This window comes from Prionailurus bengalensis, chromosome C1 (assembly GCF_016509475.1).
Source record: "Prionailurus bengalensis isolate Pbe53 chromosome C1, Fcat_Pben_1.1_paternal_pri, whole genome shotgun sequence".
NCBI classification, from domain to species: domain Eukaryota; kingdom Metazoa; phylum Chordata; class Mammalia; order Carnivora; family Felidae; genus Prionailurus; species Prionailurus bengalensis.
The window spans coordinates 17,843,697-17,868,572 of NC_057345.1; the positions used below are offsets into that span (position 1 = coordinate 17,843,697).

The 24,876-nt window shown below is 56.2% G+C and overlaps 1 protein-coding gene across 3 annotated transcripts in view; it reads right to left on the minus strand.

Moving 5' to 3' along the window:
- The window catches only part of MYOM3 (myomesin 3), a 48,591-nt gene that overhangs the window by 18,861 nt on the left and 4,854 nt on the right, over positions 1-24,876 (minus strand). The window contains exons 4-20 of one of the 3 annotated variants that reach the window (XM_043578587.1): positions 24,141-24,300; positions 23,237-23,394; positions 19,001-19,096; positions 17,288-17,376; positions 15,258-15,302; positions 14,652-14,792; positions 13,326-13,487; positions 12,531-12,672; positions 11,773-11,972; positions 10,798-10,851; positions 10,286-10,413; positions 7,459-7,642; positions 5,876-6,050; positions 2,416-2,537; positions 1,822-2,009; positions 1,435-1,561; positions 239-417 (exon numbers count right to left, since the gene is read on the minus strand). In XM_043578587.1, the coding sequence (XP_043434522.1) occupies positions 239-417; positions 1,435-1,561; positions 1,822-2,009; positions 2,416-2,537; positions 5,876-6,050; positions 7,459-7,642; positions 10,286-10,413; positions 10,798-10,851; positions 11,773-11,972; positions 12,531-12,672; positions 13,326-13,487; positions 14,652-14,792; positions 15,258-15,302; positions 17,288-17,376; positions 19,001-19,096; positions 23,237-23,394; positions 24,141-24,300 (2,350 nt within the window). Of the gene's footprint in view, positions 1-238; positions 418-1,434; positions 1,562-1,821; positions 2,010-2,415; positions 2,538-5,875; positions 6,051-7,458; positions 7,643-10,285; positions 10,414-10,797; positions 10,852-11,772; positions 11,973-12,530; positions 12,673-13,325; positions 13,488-14,651; positions 14,793-15,257; positions 15,303-17,287; positions 17,377-18,439; positions 18,876-19,000; positions 19,097-21,393; positions 21,508-23,236; positions 23,395-24,140; positions 24,301-24,876 lie in introns of those variants that run through there. The other 2 variants (XM_043578588.1, XM_043578590.1) reach the window with 2 other exon arrangements.

Below are 24,876 nucleotides of genomic sequence, written 5' to 3' on the forward strand. Positions count from 1 at the left end.
GGTTTAGGGAGGAGTCTGCCCAGCTTGGAGCAGTTTAAGGCAACCGGCCAGCGGGTCAGACTGCCCACTTGCTGTGTGACCCTGGGTATGCCACTCCCCGTCTCTGGTCCTGTGCTGACATTAAGTGAGGGCAGTGATCTCTGAGGGTCATCCCAGCGCCGGTGTTCTGTAGTCCTGCTATGTTCAGTGGCAGGGAAGGTTCGGGGTGGGGCAGGGGGTGAAGGGGCAGGGGACTCACCCTCAGGTGGGTGCCAGAGATGCGGTCTGGGGTGACTGGCTGCCACTGTTCAGAGCCTTCTTCCTGGACACTGACGAGGTAGCCTGTGACCGGCCCAGCCCCGGTGTAAAGGGGGGGCTCCCACTTCAGCATCAGGGAGGTGGCCCGCACCTCGAACGCCTGCACGTCATACGGGGGGCCTGTGGGAGGTGGGGTAGAGGAGGAGTCGGCCAGCCAGCCAGCTAGGCAGCGAGCCGGGCGGTCTGTCATCAACCTTGTCAATCTGGAAGCGCCTGCTCTGGGCATAGTGGGGACCTGGTAGGACTTGGCTTCGTGACAGAACTTGGTCTTGGTCTGGGCCTGAGAGAGCGTTAACTTTTCAAAATGTGCTCAGCATCACTTCTTCCGGAAGCATCCATGATCTTCTCCCTCCCTATCCCAGGCAGCAGTAACCCTTCTAATGTCTTTGCTATTTCAGTGATTAGTGTAGGGGCTACGGCATGACCCCCAGAGTCAGATCCCCGGGGTTCGGGCCCCAGCTTCAGGCTTTGGGGCCTCTGCTCAAGTCCCTCAACCCCTATGTTCCTGTCTCCTCATCTATAAAATACAAATAATGGTAATTATTATAATCTAGTGTTGCTGTGAGCATGAATGGCATGACTTGTGGGATCTGTCCACATATGGTAAGGACCCAATAAATATCAGTTGTTCATAATTACTGTCTAAAGCATCACGCATACTAATTATCTACCATTTAGTTAAAAATAAAAACCAGCACTGAGCTGAACAGCATGATGGAAGGTTACGATCCTTCCTTCCTGGGGAGGAGGTGGGGGCTCATCTGAGAGAAAGTTAACGGGGTTGTGGGGAACGGCGTGCAGGGTGTCAGTCACCCTAACAGCGTGCTCCTGGGGTCTGACATTGGCCTGCGGCCAAAATCAGAGCTCAGATGGTGTGCTGAGCTAGGGGATAGTTTATGCGGAGGGTGCAGAGCCAGTTGATGGCCAAGGTCAGGGGTCCTCTAAGGTAAGGTTAAGACTGTCTGTGTCAGAGATTATAGGGCTTGTTGGTGGCAGGGACCAGGGGTCTGAGGTCTGGGGCCAACAGAGCAAGCTTGGATGCACAGAAAGCTTGGTGACACCCATCCCATCTACTGGTTGGATTTGGGGGACGGGGTGAGGGCAGGTGCTGGGCTTCGGCATCTTTGGACCCCTCACCTGGTTGGGGCATCGTCCACTCTCTGCACTCAAACAGGCTGCTGGGCGCCGACAGCTCGCCAACACCTGCCCAGTTTGCCGCCCGGGCACGGAACTCGTAGAAGTGGCCTTCACGAAGGTTACTGATCTTGAAGAGCAGAAACAGACAGTGAAAGCCAAGGCTGAGGCAAAAGGGAAAGGGGTGTGGCAGGGGCAGCCCGGAGGTCAGAGCAGGAAGTCCCTGGGGCCTTAAACAAGGTTGGCCAAGTGAGTCTGCATTTGAAAATTAGCCAGATTATTGAGTCCAGGGAACCCGAGGCCTTCTTGGCTTCAGGACCTCTAACAGTGACCTCTGGTCTCCACCGGCACAGGCCAGGACACGAGGCGGTGGCCACATTCCAGGTTTACCTTGCAGACCCGGGTGGGGATGGGCTGCTGGTTGACCGGGTGCCAGTCTAGCTCCTCTGAGTCGTGCTGGTCCAGGAAGTAGCCCAGGATCTTGCCGCCTCCACGACGTTTGGGGGGCTTCCACCCAATGACCATGTCATTTTTCCCACAGCTCAGGAGCGCGAAATCATATGGGGCAGATGGCGTGGCTACGGGGAGGAGGGAGGTGAGGACAGCCGCTTCCTTAGGGGCGGCCACATTGGGCAGTGGGGCCCGAGGGAGCCAACATGCGTCCTCCAGTGGATGCCCACCTTGCTTTGGGGTACTAATTTAGCCAACAGCATTTGCCGGTAATCCTGACTCCACTCCCTAGAGGGCAGCTGGGCCTCAGAGCTGGTAAGAACTTTGCCCCATGGCCTCCGGCCATTGTCATTTCCTCCCCAAAGGAAAGGCAGGGAGGTGCTTGGGGTCAGCTTTAGTTCCCCTCAGAGGACTTATGCCCCCTTGGTCTCTGGGACTGGACCCTCCAAGATGTGGTCGATAAGCCCCCACTCTCTGCCCCACTCAGGGCTGCCCCCAGGAGACATGCAGACTGGACCTGCCCTTTGGACTTACCCAGAGCCTGCTTGACCCTGATGGGTTCGGTGGTCGCTGAGCTCTCACCTACCCCAGCCTCGCTGACTGATCGGACACAAAACTCGTACTCTTTCCCCGTCCTCAGCCCAGGGACCGTAAACCTGGAAGAGAAATGTGTAAGCTTTCAGGGAGGGTCAAACAGCTTGCAGATGTCCCTGAACTTTCTAGAACAATCTTGTGGGCTAAGTGGCCACCAGAGGTAGGATTTGAGGTTTTGGGCCAGTTCTTTGTTTGTTTTTTTTTAATTTTTTAAAGTTTATTTTATTTTATTAAAAAATTTTTTTCAATGTTTATTTTTGAGAGAGAGAGACAGAGTGTGAATGGGGGAAAGGCAGAGAGAGAGGGAGACACAGAATCTGAAACAGGCTCCAGGCTCTGAGCTGTCAGCACAGAGCCTAAGGCGGGGCTTGAACTCACGAACTGTGAGATCATGACCTGAGCCAAAGTCGGACGCTTAACTGACTGAGTCATCCAGGTGCCCCTTAAGCATATTTTTTATTGATTTTGAGAGAGAGGCAGAGAGAGCGAGTGGGAGGGGGTAGAGAGAGAGGGAGAGAAAGGATCCCAAATAGGCTCCGCACTGTTAGCACAGAGCCCAATGCAGGGCTCGAACCCATGGCTCGTGAGATCACAACCTGAGCTGAAATCAAGAGCTGGACGCTTAACTTACTGAGCCACCCTGGCCCCCCTAGGGCCAGTTCATGCCTAAAGATTATTGCCTCTGCCTCCAGAGTGATGCCCGCACCCTGGATGGTGAGTTATTAACATTTTTAAAGGTTGGGGGAAGGTGGTCAAAAGGTACAAACTTCCAGTTATAAAGTAAATCAGTACTCGGGATGTAATACACAATGTGGGGACCACAGTTATTACCACTGTGTGATATACAGGAAAGCTGTTAAGAGAGTAGGTCCTAAGAGTTCTCATCACAACGAGAAAAATGATTTTTCTTTTTATTGTATCTATAGAAGATGATGGATATTAACTAAGCCTATGGTGGCAATCATGTCATAACATATGTAAATCAAACCACCATGCTGTCTACCTTGAACTTACACAGACAGTCACGTATGTCTGTTATCTCTCGATAAAACTGGGGGAAAAAAAAGACGTTAAAGGGTGTGGCTCTTCCGGAGTCCACCATTAAAATGCAGATATGCTGGGAAAGCTACCCCCCGAAGGCCCAGGCAGCCAACCCCTGAACTGTGCTATCTGGTGTATGTCCAGGACTTTGGGCCTCGTCCTTGAAATACAGCAGTGGTTCATATTATCTGCATGGATTCTGTGATTCTAAAACACAGAATCCTTTCAAAGACCCAGAAGGAGAATTGTCATCCAGAGACATACATCCAGAGACACTCTGGTTTAGACAAAAATGCCCCTTCCTGATAAAACCCAAATGGCATGGGGCGCCTGGATGGCGCAGTCGGTTGAGCATCCGACTTCAGCCAGGTCACGATCTCGCAGTCCGTGAGTTCGAGCCCCGCGTCGGGCTCTGGGCTGATGGCTCAGAGCCTGGAGCCTGTTTCCGATTCTGTGTCTCCCTCTCTCTCTGCTCTCCCCGGTTCATGCTCTGTGTCTCTCTGTCCCAGAAATAAATAAACGTTGAAAAAAAAAATTAAAAAAAAAAAACCCAAATGGCAGACCCCCTTTTTCTCTCTTTCCACTTATCGACAGTTTCCTGTAGCAAATCTTGCTCTACAGGGAGCTTCTCTCAGCCAGCTGTCCCCGATGAGACCTGAGGACCTCAGTCAAGTGTTGACAGCTGACACAGCAGTAAGTTCCCTGCTCAGGGACATGCATGTCTCATGGGGAGCACACCTCAATGAGAGGGATGGAGCATGGAGGGGGGGATGTTGCTCAGGGAGCACCTGGTCAGGGGAGGCTGGGGGTGGCTCCCAGGACCAGCCCCTGCTGACAACAGATGGTGACCATGACAGCAATGACAGCAGCCACGCACGCAGGTCTAGCCCTGGCTTTGCCTATAATCTACGTAATCGCAGGCTCTTGTCACAGCACCCTCAGAGGAAGGTACTCTTGTTGCCCCTGTTTTGGAGGTACGGATGAAGTTGAATGTCGGAATGCGGAGGGGCCCTTACGGATCAAAGGGTCCAGTTTCCGCACTTTCCCGGTGGGGAGGGCCTCCCCCAGAAGGAAAGAGGAGAGCCAAGGGCACCCGGCCAATTAGAAACACCACCTGGACCATAGCCCAGGCCTCCTGAGTCCCAGAGCAGAGCCTGCCCATTCGTTAGTCATCCGTTAGGACGTTCAGACACGGAGCATACAATGAGCCGGGTTCTGTGGGGCCCGGCGGTATGGCAGACCGGACCCCCACAGCCCAGCGGGGCTCCCTTTATGCCATCACACAAGGCAGCACTCCTGGGCAGTGGTGGTTAGCCTCTTTCCAGCCATGACATATGTAACCGTCAGCACGCACACGTGTGATGAGTTCTCTGGACGTTCCAGAAGAGTGTGCCACCCCTCAGGTGCGACGTGTGTCCCAGATGTGCCAATACCTTGAGTAACTCTCTCACCACCCCTGCCTCCCCTCAGGGAAGCACATCAAATGCAAGTTGAAGGAGAGATATTATTCTAGGGACAACCTGGTCACATTTGTCAAAATTTGTCAAAAATCTGATGATTCTCCAACTTGGGAAGTTTTAGCCATAACGAATTATGAGGGACCCCTCACAGCGGACCACGAGATACCAAAGACTTGTGGGGTCCCAGGTCCTGTCCCTTTTTCTGGGTAAGATAATCAAGGGGCTGGTGGCCAAGGGGAGCCCAGCCAGGTGTGCTCAGAGCCCCCAGGCAGTCATCTGATGGAAAAGGAGGGGAGCCCCTGACCCCACAGAACCTCAAAACCGACAGAAGTCAGGAGCCCAGAAGCTTCGAGGTTCACTGCGACTGCCAGGACCAGGGCCACCGAGTGAGGAGGGAGCCTCCGCGGAGAGGAGAGTCTGGTCCTACCTGCCCAGATGATGGATGAGGAACCCAGCCTCAGAAGAACGAGTACCCATGCCCGAGCACCAGGCAAGTGAGGGGTGCGTGCAGAATCCGAACCCAGGCCTCCCGGGCTGCACCCTCTGCCTCTCTCTGTCTCTAAGCTCCCGGACAGACGAGACCCAGTCTGTCACCTCTGCAGGCAGCAAGCCCTCAGCCAGCGTTTGCTGAGTAAGAGCCCATCCGGTCAAGTTCCAGTTTTCCACTACTAGCTGAGGGACTTTGGCAAGTTACTTAAGAGCTCTATGCCTCAGTTTCTTCATCTGCATAGGGATGAGAAAAACAACAGTCCTAAACTCAGAGCACTGCAGTTAGAATGAACTGACCTAATATAGGAAAAGAGCTTGGAATAGTGCCCAGCGCCCAGTGCCATATTGTGAAACGGCAGGTGCCACAGTCCTTATGGCCCCTCCTTGCAGGAAGGCTGGGGCAAACTCACTTGTTGCCCTGGATGGGTTTGTTGTTAACCGTTTGCCACTCAGATGATCCTGCCTCCCGGGAGTAGATGTAATAGCCCAGGAGCTCTGGGTGGCCTTTCACCGGGTCCCAGGTCAGGGACACAGAGGTCTGCGTGTCTCGGAACGCTTGAACTTGAGCTGGAGGAGGCAGAGTAGCTAAAAAACAGAAACGTGGGTGATGTGATGCTGCAGGGGAGGGGAGGGATGTGGGGAAAGGCTGGGAGGAGCCCCCACCACAATCAAGAGTGGCAGGGGGGTGGCAGTCATGCCCTGGGGCTTTGGGTATTCCCTCCTGGGCCCAGGGGCAGCCCCAGACTATTATTCTCAAGTTCCCTCCCTCTTACCTCCGAACATCTCTGCTTCCTCATGAAAGCCTCCATTCACTAATCCTGTCTCCATCCCCTCCCTCCCTCACCACTGTCTCTCTCTTTGGCATGTGTGTGTGTGTGTGTGTGTGTGTGTCTTCTCATTTGGTATAATAATTTAACTTTTACAATACAAATGCTTTTTTTTTCTTCCTCCCTTCCCTCCCCCTCTCCCCTCTTTTTCTCTCCTCGCCTTTTCTGAACTATACAGGAACTTTGCCCTGACACTGCCTTCTGGTCCAGAGACTGCCCACATCTGATCACAAACCGCTTACTGGCCAGACTCTGAATCATGTCTACATGTTAACTGGGCCACGATTAAAGAAAAACACCACTTGTCCACCAATCCATCCATACTTGCTATGAGTGTGTGTGCGTGTGTGTGTGTATATATATATACGTGTGTGTGTGTATATATATATATATATATGTATATATATATATATATATATATATATATACGTATATATACATACTTCCTAAATTTGTGAAACAGATCAAATCTAGGACTTTGCTATCTTCCCCAAAGGGGCCCTGCAGCACTTCAGGCTTTTCTTGGATAGGGCGTGCTGCAGCTGGGTTCCTTAAAGGGCTAGTCAGTTGCGACAGCTGCAGGGAACCTTCTGATCTTATCAAAACCAAAGAACCCCAGAATCCGGGGGCCTCAGAAGAGGGAGGGGCCCTGCGAGGTTGGGACCAGGATGGAGACGCAGCTGGGAGACTCCGAAAGGGGCCGGAGGCGGGAGCGGTACCCAGGCTTTCAGAACACCAGGTTTGGCAGGTGAGGACGCCAAGGCTTGCGGCTAGGAAATGACTTGCCCAGGCCCGTGCTGTGTTGCTGTTGAGAGGCGCCCTGCCTGGGGAGCCAGAGCTTGGAGTGGGACAGCGTTAGAACTGAGGGACCACTTGTTCGCACTCAGCTCCTGTGCTGGACCAGCTGGATTCTGCAACCTGTGAATTGCTGATCTGGAAAAAGTCTCCATACTCTCACGAGCTCCCCACCCAGAGAAACGTTGATTCCTGATGTTCTGAGATCAGGGCTGAGATCATGCTGCTTGTCAGCTTCGTGATAGGCAGAAGGGGTCAGGGACAGGGACCCTGGAGTATGGCTTTGTCTCTGCAGCGGTGGAGTCCCCGCTCTGGATGCTGACGGCCTGGCCTGGCTTGGTCTGCCCCCCTCTCCTGCATCACATGGGTACCTGGCTTCCCCTTCAAGGCGATGGGCTCGCTGGGCTCCGATGGATCACTCATGCCATACTGGTTTATTGATCGCACTCTGAAGACATAGGACTTCCCTTTCTCCAGATCCAAAAGGGCGAATCTTGGGGATTTCACAGGAGTTTCTGAGCTGATGGCCTCCCAGGTGCCACTACCTATGACCGACTGTGACAAAGGAAAGAAACCCGCATTAGTTAAGCAGTTGCTGGGGACCGGGCTCTGTGCCCACACAGCTCTCATTAACTTCTAACCCCCGGCCCAGGCTGCCCCTGAACACTGAGTTCTGGATCCCCTATCCCCTCAACATCTCTGCCTGGATGCCTACTGAGCATCTCACCTTCAACATGTCTAGAACTTGACTCTGGATCTTGCCCCCAAACCCGCCCATGTTTGGTTGGTGGGACCCATCCTTCTAATTGCTCAGGCCAAAATCCCTGAAGCCATCCTAGGCTCCTTCCCTCTGACCCTCACGTCCCAAATAGGCTCTATCAACAAACTCAGTTGGCTCCCCCTTCAGAATCTATCCAGAAACCAACATGGTGTATCACCTTATTGACCCCTGCTACAGCCTTGATCCAAGCCATCAACATCATCATCATCATCATCACCACCACCATCATCTCTCACCTGAGCTACGTCACTCTTTTCTCTAAATGACAATCAGAAGGATCCTTTCAGAACACAAGTCAGATCACATCCCCATCTGTCCATCTGACATCTCCCTCAGGGTGGAAGCTTCTTCATGGCCTGACCCCTGCTACCCATCTGGCCACATCCACTTCTCCCTTCCCCCTGAGCCTCCCTGATCTTCCGGATGGCAACAGGCCCAGCTCTTGCCTCTGGGCCTTTGCACTTGCTGGTGTCTTTGCCTGGGATGTTCTTCCCTCCAGAAATCTCTGCTAGTCTCCTCATTTCTTTTAGGCTTTTATTCAAAACTCACCTTCTCAGAGAGGACTCCCCAGCTCCCCATCCAAAAAGTCAGCCAACCCTCCCCCAAATACTTCAACCCCTCTCCCTGCTTTTTGTCTTTCTCCTTAGCACCTACCACTAGTTAATGTGCTAAGTATTTTCCTGACTTATCTTCTTTACCGCCCATCCCGCACCCCCTACTCAAATCTCAGCTCCACGAGCCAGGGGTTTGTCTGTTTTATCTACTGCCAAACCCCCAGGGCCCAGAACAGCACTGGTACATGGGAGGTGCTCAATCTATGTTTGTGGGACCAACAAGTGAGGCAATGAATACATTCTCACAATAACCCTGCAAGGTACGTGTTAATTTCCCCACCAATGAGAAAACTTGGGTTCAGGGAGTTTCGCTCACTTGACTGAAAGTCACACATCTAATAACTGGTGTGTCTGGTATTTAAGCTCAGGTGTGGGTGCCTCCAACCTGCTTCCTCTTCACAGCATAAGGCACCCAAAAGGCAGCCATAGATGCCGCGTCTCTGGGCACATAGAGGGTGAAAGGCTGAGGGGGGCGGCAGGTGAGTAAGATGCCCAGAGGCCACTACCGCTGGGTATGGCAGTTAAAACCCGGAAGCACTGGGGGAGCTCACTGACCCTGCCCTCTCTGTGCTTTCCCCTCCCAAGGCCCACCTGCCTGTCAGTAGTCCAGAACCCAGCTAGGGGAAAAAAAAAATCACAATAAAAACCAGGCAATGTTGCTGAGCACCTACTGTGGGCCAGGTTCTATTCTAGTCCTCATGTACTTTAATTAATTTGATCCTCATATTGGCTCTCTAAGGTGCGTACGGTTATTAGCTCTCTTTTACAGAAGAAGAAACTGAGGCACAGAGAGACTAACTAACTTGCCCAAGGTCACACAGCTAGTAAGTAACAGAGACCAGATTTGAACCCAGGCAACCTGACCCCAACATTTGAACCATCACATGGCTAGAGCCTCACAAAGCAAGTCCTCAACGATGCATGGCTTTCCTATGTGGGAAAGACAGGATCACCCGTGCGCGTGCAAAGAGAGGCCCATTTGAACAACCCGAACTTTCGCTAACCCTGGGCTGTCCCCCTACTACGTGCCGGGCCGTGTGCAGCAAGTAATGAGAAGGTAACTCTGGTCTCTTCCTTCGGGGGAGTCGGAGTCAAGAACGTGTCCCCGGGACGTGTCTACAGGCCCAGAGCTGCGGGCCCAGCTGTGTGCCGCGTCTTATTTCACCCTCTGTTCGATGCCGGAGGAAACTGAGGCTCAGGGAGCTCAGGAAACTGGCTCACACAGCAGAAGTCAGGATTTGAGTTGATCTTAACACCATGCTGTTTTCCACTCTGCCAGCTGCCTCCCCTCCACTGTGAAATCCACTCCCGATGAGCTGCCCGCATCCCCAGACACCTGCCCCCACTTTGTCTGGCTGAGAACTGCCTCCAGCGCTACCCGCCCCCGCCCCCCCTGCTGAGTGAGTGCGGCTGGCCGTGACCCTGGCTCCAGGGTACCCTCCCCGTGTGGCCCTGGCCAGGAAGAGGGGCTTGACTGGATGTGTGACTCCATGCCAGCCAGACTTGGGGGCGGGGAGCTACCCCGGAAATGGTGGATTGTACTTCTGTTATTGTGGTCTGTGTCCCTTAATTCTGTGTATTTCCATGGAGCTGCCGCCAGTAACTGGCCTGGGAGGGCTGAGGTCACCTCAAAAGGTCTGCCCCGGTGTAGGGCCAATCTCAGCCCTTCCAGGCAGGGATTCCCTTCTAGGGGACACTGCCTGTGGTCTCTCGGTGCTTCCCCCAGCTCCCCCACACCTCCCGGGTGACAGCATGCCTACTCTTCAGCCTAGCCTGGGGCTGGGGCCCTTGGAGTCTCCATACCTTCTCCAGAGAGTATGTCAGTGGGGCTTTGCCCCGAGGCCTTGGCTCATCCCAGCCCAGAACCACGTAGGCATCACGGATCTCACTGGCGTGGACATTGGTCGGAGGTAAGGGGATGGTCACAAAGTCTGGAATCAGGGTCATCAAGGGGCGGAGATGGGTGGGCCGTCAGAGACCCCTCGTTTCACAGAGGAGGAAACGGGCCCAGAGAGGGGTAGAAACTTGCTCCAGGTCACCCAGCAAGGCCAGGCACAGCCAGGGCGAGAAGCCAGGTCTCCCAATATCCTCCCCAGGACTTTCCCCAACGTGCTACCTCCTCTACAAGGGGCACAGCAAGATGGGCCACCGTCACCTGAGAACATTGGCCTCCTCCGACTGGACCTCACCGCCCTCCCCTCCCCACACCCCACACGTGGACAGCTTCTGCCTCTCTGCCAGTTTGTGTCCCAGAGTTTCTAGAACCAAAAGGAAGCTGGAATCGTGAGGCAAAGGGTTAGGAGGTTCACACGTACCTTCAAAATCATCTGTGCTGACCGTGATCTTGTTTCCCAGGTCAAAGGGGATCTCTAGGGTGGAGAATGGAGCACGTTGGGGAATGGAGCATGTTGGGGGAGAAGTAGGGGGTGCAGAGGTTGTGTGTGGCGGGGGGGCTAGGGCAGGAGAGGTCAGGGCAGGACCTGCCAACTCTGGGAGCTGATTCCTCGCCCTGTTCCCAGTCCTGGCTTCTGAGCTCCTCCCTGTTTGACCTCAAGCAGGTGCTGTCTGACCCCCAGACTCTCAGGGGTCTAAAGCAGAACACTGCTGTTCTAGACCCTGAGAGGTGCTCTGTCTTCTTGGGGCAAATGGGGACAGAAGGAAAGTAATGTGTCTGGGGTCGGATGCCCAGGGCACGGTGGAGCTGGAGGCAAACCCAAGTCAGACTGACCCCTCAAGGCTGGAAGGGCAGTGGGGGGCCCCCCACCACATGCCCCCAGGCTGACAGCTCCTGAAGCAGGGCTGTTTTCCTCCTTCAGATTAAGGGCATCTGAAGAAGGTGTTGTGGTCCTTCCTCAGTTTAGCATCTCCTGTGGGCAGATTCATGTTCCTTCCATCAGACTAGCTATACCTTCCCCTTTGGGCTAGGGCTTCCTGAGGACAGCACTGCACTTCCTCCAACAGCCTAGGGGTTCCTGAGACTGTGTCTCCTCCAACAGCCTAGGGGTTCCTGAGACTATGTCTCCTCCATCAGACTAGCAGTTCCTGAGACTGTGTCTCCTCCATCAGACTAGCGGTTCCTGAGACTGTGTCTCCTCCATCAGACTAGCGGTTCCTGAGACTGTGTCTCCCCCATCAGACTAGCAGTTCCTGAGGGCTGTGTCATGTCTCCCCCTACCCACTTTGGAACAGGGCTTGGAATGGGGGCTGTGCCACCTGTGTCCTGCATGAGGCAGTCCTCACTGTGCCCTGACTGATGCTCTAGAATGTCCCTTCAGGGCCTCTGTACCCACCTTTCTTTCTCCGGGCTTCATCATGGTCGCCCATGACAACCAGTTCTGAAGCCTTGGAGGGGAGGCTGGCGCCCGCTCTGCTGACGGCTCTCACCCGGAACCGATAGCTCTGGCCTTCGATGAGGCCTTGGATAGGGCACCGGCAGGTCCCACTGGGGGCCTCGTGGCAGGGCACCCACTGCCCAGACTCGCCCTGGCACCTGTGGGGGAGAGGCCTCAGCTCCAGCCCCAGCCCATGACTCAACCTTCCCGGTGTGAGCCCCTCCGGAGGCCACTTCTCCACCCCAGACTGCCGGCCCAGCTCACTGCTGCCGGTTCCAGTCCCGCTGTCCTTTCAAAAACCTGGCTCCAACCTCGGGCCCCCAGGAGGACTCGCCACCACCCTCGACACCCTCGACAGCCAGTGCCTCCGTGCAGATTTCCCGTGTGCCTGGAGGTGCACTGCACCCTCACAGCCCTCGGTGTCAGGTGGGATTCCCTTCGCTCTACAGACGGGGGATCCACTCTGGGCTCAGACAGTGGGACAAGCCGTGAGTCATGTGGCTAGGGAGTGGCAGTTAGGATTTCACCCAAGGGCTGTCCCCAGATTTGGAGGCATGGACACCCCTCCCTAGCCCCTAAATTATGCAACCTGGTCTACCTCCTGCCCTGCTCCGAGGCCAAGCATGGGGCTCCCTCTTTCCTGTGGCCCCCACTCTTGTTGTCACAACCAGGCAGAGGTGTCCCTGGGGGCTCTGCCACTCAGGAGGCTGACTCACCGCTCGATGGAGTAGCCGGTGATGGGGCTGCCCCGGGTGTCGCTGGGCGGGGTCCAGGTCAGGATGAGGCAGTCTCTGTTCACATTCAGGCAGCGGACGTTCAGAGGGGAGCCTGGGGCCCCCGGCTTCTCGGCTGCCGCATCTGAAACCCAGAGAGGAGGGTTGGGGGGCGAGGAGAAGACGAGGAAGGTTTTTCTAGTCTGCGTCTACTCGGCAACTGACCCCTCCCCCTCCCATCCAACAACCTCTTCCGCTTGAACCCTCCAGGGCTCAGTTTTGGTTTTGAGGACCAGGATCTGCATAATGATGGTCTCCTCCTTTTGAACAACAGCATCTGGGGGGGCTGTGGGAGTGCCAATTACTAGGGGCCCATTCTACTCCAGGCCCCTGAAGGATCAGTGCAATTAATCCCTGAGCCCTGGGGCATCCCCCCATTTTGTGGAGGGGAAACTGAGCCTCAGAGAGATAAAGTGATTTGCCCGAGGCTACCCAGCTAGTGAAGCGGCAAAGCCAGGATCTGAAACCAGATCGAAGACCAAGAGGCAGAACTCACCAGGCGCTAGAGTCATTCTAGCCCATGCTCAGCCCTCCCTCCACAGCTCCCACTGAGTCTGAGACTCAGCTGTGTCCTAGGGTCACAGGATGTAACAGGGATTCTTAGAGACTCTCACTCAACACCCCTACTTATAACAGGGAAACTGAGACCCCAAGAGGGTGGAAAACTCACCTAAGGTCCCACAGCCAATTTGGTCTCTGGGCTCCAGCTACGCTTCCTACCCGCCAAGCCCCTCTCACCTCTCACAAACACATAGGCGCTCTGATCCTGGGGCCCGAAGGGCGAAGGCACCTGGACGGTATAGAGCCCCTCATCCTCCTTATAGGCACAGGACACCTTCAGGAATGCCTGGCGGTCTGCGTAGAGGATCTGTCGGCGACCCGAGGGTCTCAGTAGTCTCCCTGAGGAGGGGAGGGGTCCAGTGTGAGCTCTGGCCTCATCTGGGAACCGTTAGGTGGTCTGGGGGTTTAGGCAGAGGCATGGCTGACGTGGCCGGAGTGGCTGTAGCCTGTGGCTTGGCTGGGGACTTGGGGAGGGGGTGGTGGCCTCCAGGGCTCTGCCAAGCTAGCCCTGAACTCTCCTCTGTCTTGGGAGCAGGGCAGGGTCCAGGGAAGGGGCCAGTAGGAATGGGAGTTTAGGGAAGCGGTCGGCGGCTCAGTGAGGCGTTGGAGGTGCTGTGAGGAAACAGGAACAGGAGAGACGGGGCCCTTTGTGAGGCCGGTGTCTCTGCGGGGCAGCTGGGGGCTCATTGTGTGTGTTGGGGGCTCAGTGGGTGGGCGCTGGAGGCTCACTGAGGGAGCTGGGGTGTCCGTGAGGAGGGCAGAGGACTCGCTGAGGGGGGTAGGGTCAGTGAAGGGAGCGGGGACTCAGTTGTGTGACCGTCATGAGAGGGATGGGGCTTCAGCGAAGGCACTCTGGGGCTCAGGGAGGGCGTCTGGCCCCGAGGCCACACTGTAGGGCCATCCTGCTCTCCATGCCTCCCTCCTGTCAGGACCTCTGTTCTAGAAGATATACAGGTTTGGGAAGACATATCAGCCTTATTGCAACTGTTTCTCAGGGCTTCCTGTGGCTTCCCTACCCTTCCAATCCCCTGCCGTCAGCAGGTGCAATCTCCCTAGGGGGGCTTGCTGGGGGCTGTTCTCCTTGACCTGTGGCTGCAGGCCTGGTCACAGGTGGGGAAGGAGGTCCTGCCATCCTTCTCCTCCCTGGCTGTCAACGGGAGTGGCTATGACTGTGTTTCGGCTTCCTCCCTCCTCCTACACGAAGAGTCCCTTGAATTCAGGCACATCGGCCCATTCCTGCCCTGGCACCCAGCACGGGGCCTGGCACCCACAGGTGCTTGCTGACCCTCTGTAGGGTGGCCGGATCTGAATCCACCTGCCCTCTGCCCCTGCTTTCTTCTCCCTCTTCAGCACTCATTACTCAGCGTGTACTTGGGCAGGGGCGTAGCTCACTTCCTCTCTCCCCTGACCCAGGGACCAGCACTGGGGTGGAGCCATGGCTCTAGCCCCTCTCTGGCTTCCACGGCTGCCTCTGAAGGCTGGAGACCAGGACGGCGTCCTCACCATCTCGGTACCACTGGATGTTCTGCTCAGCATCTAACACATCATCCGAAAATAAGCAGGACAGGGAGAAGGGTTCCTTCTCTCGGGCAAAGACCGGCTTCAGCACCGATGTGAATTCCACGCTGGGGCCAAACATCAGTCCTGGGGTGGGAACAGAAGTGAGGTTAGCAGCCTTCTGAGGCCACCCGCCTAGCCCGGGACATCCCCCTTCTCTGGGTCAGGATTCACAGTCTCCGAGGTGGTCTTAACGGGGAAAGAGAGGCCCGGTCCTGGAGGGTGGTGGAGGTGGGGCAGAGATTTCTCTAGGTGGGATCAGATGAAGCAAAATAGTAACTAGCCAGAGTCATGTCCATTTGTCTGTTTGGCTTTGCCTTTCTCACTCAGCTTTGGCCCCTGGACAGCTCGGCAGCTGGGGGCAGCACCTGGGGACAACACCCCCCCTCCCCCCCACCAAGTCAGTGTGCAAGTATGAACAGCTCATATGCAATGACATGCCTTTGTGGGCAATGGGTGCCTAATTGTCTAAAGGGGGCTTTGGAAGGTCTGACGAGGAGCCCAGACCACCCCCCCCCTCCCCGAAGGCCGTCCCGCCCTGAGCCTCCTTACTTTTAAAGATCTCCGAATCGAAGCCAGCATCCTTCCCCACGTAGGCTGAAAGTCCAAGGCAAATGGAGTTTGAGAAGGTTCAGACCTCACATTCCTACTAGATTAGAGGTGTGGGTTTGGGTGTGGGTTTGAGTCCTCCTGGTGGGTCCATCTTTGGCTGCTGGAAGTTCCTTCACCCCTGGGCCTCTATATGGGCCTCTATTCCTTTCTTGGTAAAAGGCAGACAGTGGTTCCTAGCTGGTGGTCCTGGGGTTCTGAATAAGTGAGTTCACATGAACCAAGCCCTCAGCCGGAGCCTGACACATAGCTGGTGCCCAATAAATGGTGGCTTTTTCATCCTCTGCCCAAACCCACTGCCAGGATCACACAGTATTCATCGAAGCCAAGTCTGGTCGGACTGGGATTTCTGGTGCAGTTGGGGACAGTCCGCAGGGGAAGGACAGTGCTCAGAGAGCCATGTGGGGGCTCAAGGGTGAAGTCCAAGGTGATGTGACACAGACCACCAGAGGAGAGTAACAGCTCTTGTTCACGTGGGGTGTCTCACGTGCCACATATTAACTCATTGCATCCTCACGACACCCTGTCTGTTGATGCCGTTATCGTCCCCTGAGGTGTACTCAGGTGAAACTGAGGTGTAATCACCCCGCAAGTACCCCAGAAGCCTGATACCATGAGGCGACTGGTCCCTGGTAAGGCCCTTCCTGAGTGAGTCCTGGAGAGGGTCAGGAGGCTGCCCAAAGTCACACAAAGTCAGCTACAGACTCAGGATTAGAACCCAGAGCTCCTACCCCCCAACCCAGGGTCTCTTCTATCAGTTGCTATGGAGACGACAGCCGGGAAGGGGGTGGGAATGACCGTGAACAGGTGCTCCTAGTAGGTGTCTGGCTGGAGTCTGGGGGCCAAGAAGCTGAGTGGATCCTAGGGTTGCTGGCCTTGAGGGAGGGAGGGTTGGGGGTCTGGAAGAAGCGATGGGAAGGATGGGTGGACAGAGGGAGGCAGGGCCCTGATGCCTGACCTTGGCTTGACTCTAGGCACAGCCTATAAGGACAGCTCAGATTCCACAGCCAGCCAGACTGGCAGAGGGGACAACTGCCACCCAAGATCTATTTGGGGAACAGGGTAGAGGGGTGGAGAGGGCTGTGAAGGACAGTTTAACAAGGTCTGGTGAGAGGCAGGGAGGGGGACTGGACTCCAGCCTGTCTACTGACCAGGGAGTGTGTGCGTGTGTGCGTATGTGTGTGCACGCACATGCTCACACATGCAGCCTTTCTCTCAGGGCCCTGAAGGCAAGGCAGCATTCTCCTGGGCCCAGAGCTGTGCCTTCCTGGGTACATGCTGCCCTGGTCATGGGGTGGGGGACACAGAGTTATCCCTTCCCAAAGCCTCCTACACACCAAGCTTTACCTATACCGTCGCATTTAATCAGCCTAAGCACCTGAGCCAGGTAGAAGGCGTCCCCCTTACGGGCCCGGCGGCTCAGAGAAGTGGAGTGAGGTGGCCCAGGCTCACTCAGCCAGTCAGTGGCAGAGCCAGCATACGGACGCGGGTCTGGCTGACTCCTGAGTGTCTCCCTTGCTTTACGCTGTCATTTCAGACGCCCCCGGGGGAACCTCCAGGATTGGGAATCACACCAGTTGGGAACTGCACAACTGGGAAATATGCACCAGCACCCAGATGGGGCAGTGAGGTCAAGAGGAGAGTTGGTAGTGCTCAGCCTTTCCCCCTGAGGACATCTCAGGAGAGCTGGCAGGGCCAGGCCACTCTTCCAGGGGTCCTGAGTTAGATCTGGACCCGAGTCCCACCTAACAAGATGAGCACGCTCTTTGGACACTGTGCAGACTGAGGGAGGCGACTCTCACTTGCTCCGAAGGCCCCAGGGAAGTGAATCTCTGTGGCTGCCCAGGTCACCTGATCCCAGGTGACCCCCATGTCAAGGGCCCTTCCTCAATCTGACCACAGACACATGTCCTCGTCTGCTCATCCCGGGTTTGCTGTGCGCCAGCCTGGCCGGCTGGAATGGGAATACTTACTTCGGACGAGGACCTTGGCGAAGGAGGAGGCCTGGCCGTATGCATTCTTCACCTTCACTGTGTAGGTGGCTGCGTCCTCAATGGTGCATCTGAAAAGGAGAGAAGACACCCCCCCGCCCCAAGATTGCTGGGCTCCATCGGAAACTCAAGTCCCCATGTATGGGTAGGAAAGGCGGGGATTAACACGAAGCCCTCGCAGGGGGAGACTTTAGGCTTTAGTTCAGGCCCCACCTTTGAAAAGCTATGTGCCTTTGGGCTAGCCACTGCCCTTTGGCATGTCTCAATGTCCTTCTCTGAAAAACTAGGGACATAACACCAGCCTAGTCCACCTCAGGTGAACATATGATTGTTATTACTGACTGTGTAAGATCAGAGAGGTTAAGTGACTTGCCCAGAGTCACACAGCACCCAGAATTCAACCCAGCTTCAAGGTGACAAGCTCTCTTACAAGGCATAGTCTCCTGCCCTGTCAACACCTCCAAATCAGAATCCTGGAGCAGCAGCAGGGCACGGACTTGCCCAGGGCATACTGCCAGTCGGTGCCAGAACTGGGCCAGATGCCCAGGTGTTCTCAATCTCAGGCCTGGGTCTCATCACCAGTCAGGCCAACCCTGTCTGGTTCCCAGCGGAGCTTGGGCTGGCTCCATTCCAGAGCCACGTGGTGACAGAGTCATCGGTAGAACGTGGCACATCTGGTCCCATAAGCAAGCCGAGGGCTCCTGGGTGTCCCCGCTCTTACCCTGGCTGTACGGGGCAGGAATCCCTCTTGCGTCTGGAACCAGTCCCACCTGCCCCTCCAGGCAACCCCAGCCCTGCATGCCTTCCCTGACTGTACAGCCCCCGGGGCACGTCCCTTTGTGGCACTGAGTGGTCAGACATTTACGTCCATGCATCCCCACTTTGCTTCTGCAGGGTAGGATCGATGTCCTGTCCACAGTCGTGTCTCTGAAGTCCAAGTTGGCTGAGATGGAGGGACTGGCGTACTGGAAAGAACCCAGGTGGAGAGAATGGCCTCCAACCCGGGCCCTGCCCTGCACGAGCCGTGCAAGACCCCTGACCCTTGGAGCCTGGGTTTCCTGTCCCGTAACATGGACATAACAATGCCTCCCTGCAAGAACAGCGGTGGGCATTATCAATCGCATGCGCACAAACCTAGCACAGGGCTCAGCACCGGAGGCCACCACGGGGCAGCTCGTGTGAGCACTGTGGCGCCTGCTCTGGGGAGGACTCTGCTCAAATCCCCCGACGGCCTCCCTCCATGCACGCTGCGTCTCCCTTTAAAACCATGCTTACGGCTCACCATCTCCTGATCGGCCCACCTAACTGCTTCCTCTTGTACTCGTGCGTGCGCGTGCACGTGCGTGCGTGCGGGGACGTGTGATTTCCCTCCTCCAGCGAGGAGCGCCCCCAGCATTCCTAGCTCATCCCTCAGTCCTTCCGGCTGGCCCCTGACTCCACGTTACTTCTCGTGTATTCCAGGCATCAGAATCACGCGGGACTGCCTGCCAAATACCAATCCCCAGGCCCCACTCCAGATTAAGTCGTCCTTAATCTGCCTCCTGGGAGGCAAGAGGAGGGTCCCTCCCGCGAATCAGTGTTTTCGTCAGCACCCCAGGTTCTTCCGAAGGTGAGGCCGACTCAGAAATCCTGCTCTGGCTTCGGTGCTGGTGGGGTCTGGGAGGTCATGGGTCTCTCTAGAGCTCACAGTCTCACCTCCTGATCTCCAGCGTCAGCAGCCCATAGTTGTTGGTGATTCGGTACTTTCCGGCGGGGAAGAGGCGGGGATCGATTGGCATGTCGTTTTTGTACCTGTGGAGACACGGTGGTCTGTGGCAGGCTGGGTGGCCCTGAGCGGGAAGGATCTGGAGCCTCTCAGACCTGGATTCCAACCTCAGCTTTGTGCTCTTTACTTGCTTATGTGACCCGAGGCAGCACTTTCACTGCACGGAACCTCAGTTGTCCTCATCTGTGAGATGGGAGTAATGAGGGCACTGACCCTCAAACGGGAGAAGATATGTAAAGCTTTTCTCCTGGGCCCTGGGTACTGTAGATGCTCCTGGGAAGCAGAGAAGAGGGAACCTGTAATGAGGGGTAGCTGCCCCTTCCCCTACCAGAGGTACCCCCGGGGACCTGGACCCAGCTTTTTCCTCCTCTCTGAGGGTGTTGCCAAGGAAAGTGCCCCCATTTCTGCCTCCCTCATCAACCTCTCAGGATGGCAGTTCTGTACTTGGCGGTCATTATAATCACGGGAGAGAGCTTTGAAAATCTCCATGCCCAGTTTCTGAACACGAGGCTTTGGGAATTCGTATCAGGAGCTGCTCACTGGTCTCCAATAGCCGTTCCCCCTTATTCTAAAGGAACAGGATTCATCACTGGGCCACCCAGTGTGTGACATATTTCCTACCCTCTCTTTCTACTAGGTGTGGCCATGTGACTAAGTCCTGTAAAGGAAGTACAAGTGTCACAAGGCTGCTATCGATGACGCTTTGTCCCCTTTTCTGTCATTTTCCCCTCCGTCCTATGCCAAGAACGTGGCCCAGGTGGCCGGCATCTCGCACCGGGAAAGACTGGGGCTGCCGGAGTCCCTGAGGGATCTGTGAGCAAAGTCGCCATGGCCGCCCCACCCTGTCTACATCAGGCTCGCGGGTGAAAGAAAAATAAACTTCTTATCTTATGTCAGCCGTTAAAAAAAAAATCTCCATGCCCAGGCTGCATCTCAGATCACTCTGGAGTCAGAATTTCTGGGGTGGGGCCCAGGCCAGAAGTATTCTTTCAACTCCCCACGTGACTGCCAAGGGTGGCTCAGCGGATTGCCCCAGCCCACTGCACCCTGGACACGGCCCTATGTTTTCTGTGGACTCTGGTGTCTTGTTCTCCCTGCTGTGGGCACTGGACTGTGAGGTGGCCTCGCCTCTGTCCACAGCCCGTTGCGGGGGTTTGGAGGCCTAAGGGGTCAGGGCTGGCACGTGAAAGTCTGTGAAGGCTGGGAGGCCTGGGTTCTTGACACAGCTGGCTGTGTGACCTTGGGCAAGTCAGTCTCCCTCTCTGGGTCTCTGGGTCAAGAGGCTGCTGCATGGACAGTCAGCCCCCGTGGTGGTTGAGCTTGAAGAGCAGGCTGAAGCCGAGAGAGGGCGCCCCGGCCACAGTCCGACGCCTTCCTGGGACCTGGCTACCCCCCCCCCCCCCCCCCCGTTTGTGCCCATGGCAACCAAACAGTGCCACACCCACACCCCATCACACAGCCCCTGGGCTGCACCCTCTTCTGAAAGGAGCCCAACTAAGTTTCCTTTGGGGAGAGCGGTGCCTAATCTCGGTACCCAATCTTTTTCCACCTCTCCTAAGCCTGGGGGCCAAAGTCAGGTTCGCCCACCCCCACCTATCAGGAACTTTCCAGACACCTCGGCCCGGCCAGCTTCCATCTTTCCCAGAAAAAAAAAAAGCAGCAGCTGCAGCTCTGGGCAAGGCCTGGACAGCCAGAGACCTTAGCACCCATCTTGCCCTCTCTGGGCTCTTGGCTCCTGCCTGAACGACAGGCCCTCGAAGGCATGGGCTGTGCAGATCTCACTGTAAATGGCAGCCAGTCATAAAACAGCATTAAGTGAGACAACAGAGGCCAGGCGCCCAGCCCGGAGCCTGGCTCAGAGACGCCCTCATAAAAGAGCGAGATTTTTATTCTTTCTCTAAATGTTCTTTCTTCGCATATTTTGGTATTGGATTTTACTTTTTAAGGCTGCTTGCTTGGCCTGGGAGATGGAGTCTGGTATCAGATAGAATCATGGCCAGGGCCCATGTCTGCAGAGTTAACATGGCTAGACTGGGCTTTGCCTAACTTGTCCTGCTGGTGCCCCTGCATTCAGGAAGTGCTCAATGATTGCTGAATGAATGTACTTGCCTGACCAACCCGGTGTGCCAGGATCTTCCTCTTGAGCTGGGGGTTGGGTGTCTGCCGGGGCCTGGACAGAGCCCCGGAGGCCAGTCCCAGGACAGTGAGTGGCCCTGCCCAAAGTGATCGATGATGAAAAACCAGACCCCCCAAACCAGGAGCACCAGGGGCCACCCGAGTCCCTCCTGCTGGAGGTGGGCCTGGCCTTGCTTCCAGCACTTACCACGCTCAGCTCCCTGTTGTGGCAACATTGCTGGCAGGGGTGGAAATGAGTCCCTTTCCTGAGAAGCTCCCACGGAATGCCTTAGATATGGGCCTAAGTGCCAGGGCAGGGCAGGGCTTGGCTGCCAGGCAGGACAGCTGAGGTACTCAACCCCCCCCCCCCCCCCCCGCCACCTCCTTAGCCCAGGCCAGCTGGCGAGAGCCGTCCTCCTACCTGACCAGCCACTTACAGGCAGGGACTGCCTCAGTCCCCACAGAAATCCAGCACTCAACACGAATTCTAGCCCCTGGCACACTTTTTTGAATGCATGTCATCTGGCCATGACCAGCCCCGATGCCAACTCCCTTCACGCCTTTCTTGATTGGTCCTGGCCCAAGGGCTTTCCATTTCTCTGACTTCCGAGGAATTATTTGTGCTTCAAGGGAAAATACCAATCGCAAGGATGACTTTCCTACTCTCTAAGCCGACTGGGAGGAGGCTGGGAGGAGATCTGAGTTTGAATTCTGACTTAAACTGGCTGTGTGACCTTAGGAGTAGACAAGTCACATTACCTCTCTGAGCCATGGGTGGCCACAGGGCTCAAACGAGAAGAAAGTGCTGGGTCAGTAAAAATGGGTTCAAGTAAAGATGTTGCTGTTTCCTTTGTGATCCCTGTCATTTGTGTGCTTATCCCCTCTCTCCTACTAGACCACGGTGTATTCACCCTCAAGATCTGGCTTATGTGTTGCCTCCTCTGAGAAGACTTCCCGGATCCTCAGGAGGAGGGGGGATGGGGGAGGCAGCCACTTCATCACCTTTATCTTTACTCTGATTTCAAATTACACCCATGAATGCACTTCTCTCTGAGTTGACATTTCTCTTCTGGGCTGAAAGTTCTCTGAGGGAAGACTGTGTGTGGTTCGGGCCTGGGGCAGATTATGCTCCTGGTAACTATTTGTTGAAATCCTTTCCTTCTCCCCCAGAATGTCTGACTCCCTGCCGAAAGACCCAGGGGGAGCTCAGTCAACCGTGGCTCAGCTGCGTGAATGATCCCTCCGGTTAGGAGTGAGGGCCCCCAAGCTGCCACGCCCACCCCCGCCTCCGCCACGCCCGCCTCCGCCACGCCCAGTCCGAGGACACCTCCCACCTCCCCGCCCCTCCCTCTGCCGGCAAGGCCTAGACTGTAGCTCTGCTATGGTTACAGTCTCGGGAAGGGCATCTTCTGCTTTCCCAGCACCTTCCAAGTTCTGAGGGCTTCCACGTAGCTGTGGCATTAGATCCTCACCACATGCAGGCTGGGCAGGAGGCCTTCAACCCATTTTACAGAACAGGAAACTGAAGCAGGCCCAGAGAGGTTGTGGTGTGACCGAGACCACCCACTGAGTTAGTAGAGAGAGCTGGGTCTGGACACAGGGCTCTCACTCCAGGTCTGAGCTCCTGGGGTGGGGGTGGGGGGGCTGCCCTCCCCGCCTCCCCTCCTGCCCCTCTGCCCCCTGCCCTGCCTCCTGCTGTCATCCCCCGAGACGCCCAGCTCAGAGCAGCTGCCTTCTCATGCCACCAGAATCATATTTTTACAAGTGCTGGCTCCCCGGTGGCCCAGTCTTCCTGCCCCAGGCTGGCTGGGAGGAGGCTAAGAATAACTCGGCCTGAGCCTCCCAGCAGCTGCTGCTCTCTGGGGGGTGGGCAGAGCTCAGGGTCTGCGGGGCTGGGTTCTTCTCAGGCGGCAAGAAGTTCTGGGGGAGGAAGTTCGCTCCTGGGAGAGAGGTGCTGGGCTGGAAAGAACTCACGCTCGCTCGTTTAGCCCTGGAGGCTCAGAGCGCGGGGGCAGGGTGAGGACCCCTTCTCTCCTGCCCCGGTGGCTTACCAGGTGACCTGGGGTGGAGGCGAGGCCTGGACAGTGCAGGTCAGCAGAACTGTGGTGTGCTCCCAGACGGCATGGGAGCGCAGAGGGATCCAGAACCAGGGCCCCCGGCCGGAACACAGCTCTCTCAGCTCTTTGGCCTCCCGGACCTTCTCCTCCGTCTGGAGGCGGGAAGGGATCTGTGACTGCCATGAGCCGGGGGATCACATCTCCCCCATCTTTGCTGTCACCTTTCCCCCTGACACTCGGGCTCTGGAGTCACACCCACGTGGACTGGAGCCCCCCAGGCACAGGCAGCTGAGAGGCAAGGTGGCACAGAGGGCAGGGCCCTTGGAACAGCTGGCCTGGGGTCAAGGCCAGATTCTGCCACTTCCTACCTGTGAGACCATAGGCAAGTCCTCAGTTTACTCATCTCTAAAATGGGGATGATAACAATATCCCCCCACCTTTCTGTGGGGTTGTAGTGAGGATGAAATGAGCTAATACGTGAAAAAACATGGGCGCGGAGAAAGCCCATGTATGTATCAGCTGTGGCTCTCTTGCCCTGGGGAGGGGGCACGGAGAGTGGCTTCAGCTCCCTGATGTTTGTCAGGAATAGTGTGTCCTGAGGCTCCTCTGTGTTCTCGGCACTGGCAAGGTCACTGGACAAGCTTAGTCTTGTTCAATGGCCACCCCCACCCCGAGAGTTGATACACCACATACATCCGTTTCACGGATGAGAAAACCGAGGCTCAGCGAGGGGAAGTTGCTTGCCCAGGGTCACACAGCTGGAGGGCTGGGACGCCGGGATTCAAACTGGGTCCAAGACCAGGGCCCGGACTCTTTCCTGAATGTTCAGCTGCCTCTGGAGAAGGGGGTAGATGAGGTGGGCGGCCCGTGATGGGGTGCAGGTCCCAGGACTCCTCACCCGTCGTCTCAGTGCCTTTCGGTCGCGTCTCTGGCGCAGCAGCCACTGGGTCCGAAGGAAGGCGATCTCCGTCCTCTCCCAGTCATTGCCGAAGCCCACCCGCTTCTGCCCTCGCTCCTCCAGCTCCACCGCAGAGGTCTGGCGCCTCAGCTGGGCCTCCCTGTGTGGCAGAGGCCATCAGGGGCCGAGGGCCCGGGGTTCGTGGGGGCGCCCCAGCCAGGGCCACCCGTCCTCCCCCACACCCGGCATCACCAGCTGCTCTTTAAGCTTCTTGAGGACAAGAGCGGCTTTTAATCCTCTCTTGCCCCCAAAATACCCGAAATGGGCCCTGCTTACAGTAGGTGCATAATAAGTACTACGGATACCGTGTACAAGGCTCTTTCACAAATTTTTGTTCCTTTTGTCTTCACGACGACCAAGTGGGCAGGAATAGTCCCCCTATTTTACAGAGCAGGAACCTGAGACTTGGTGACTCGGCCAGTACCAGGACCCAGGCCTTCTGGCCCAGGACAGCCTCCCGCTGCTCTCAGGTGAAGCCTCGTGGTGAAGTGGGGACCCCCACCCTCTCCACTGGGGATGGTCCCTCACTACTGCCTGTGGACCCATCCGGAGTGTGGTCTGAGCTCTTGCGCTAGACGTGGAACTTTGGGCAGATTCTTTAAGTCCAGTGTGGCAGTGTAGTGGAGGCAGGGGACTGGCCAGGATGGCCCATTCTCAGCCAAGTGTTCGCCGCAAA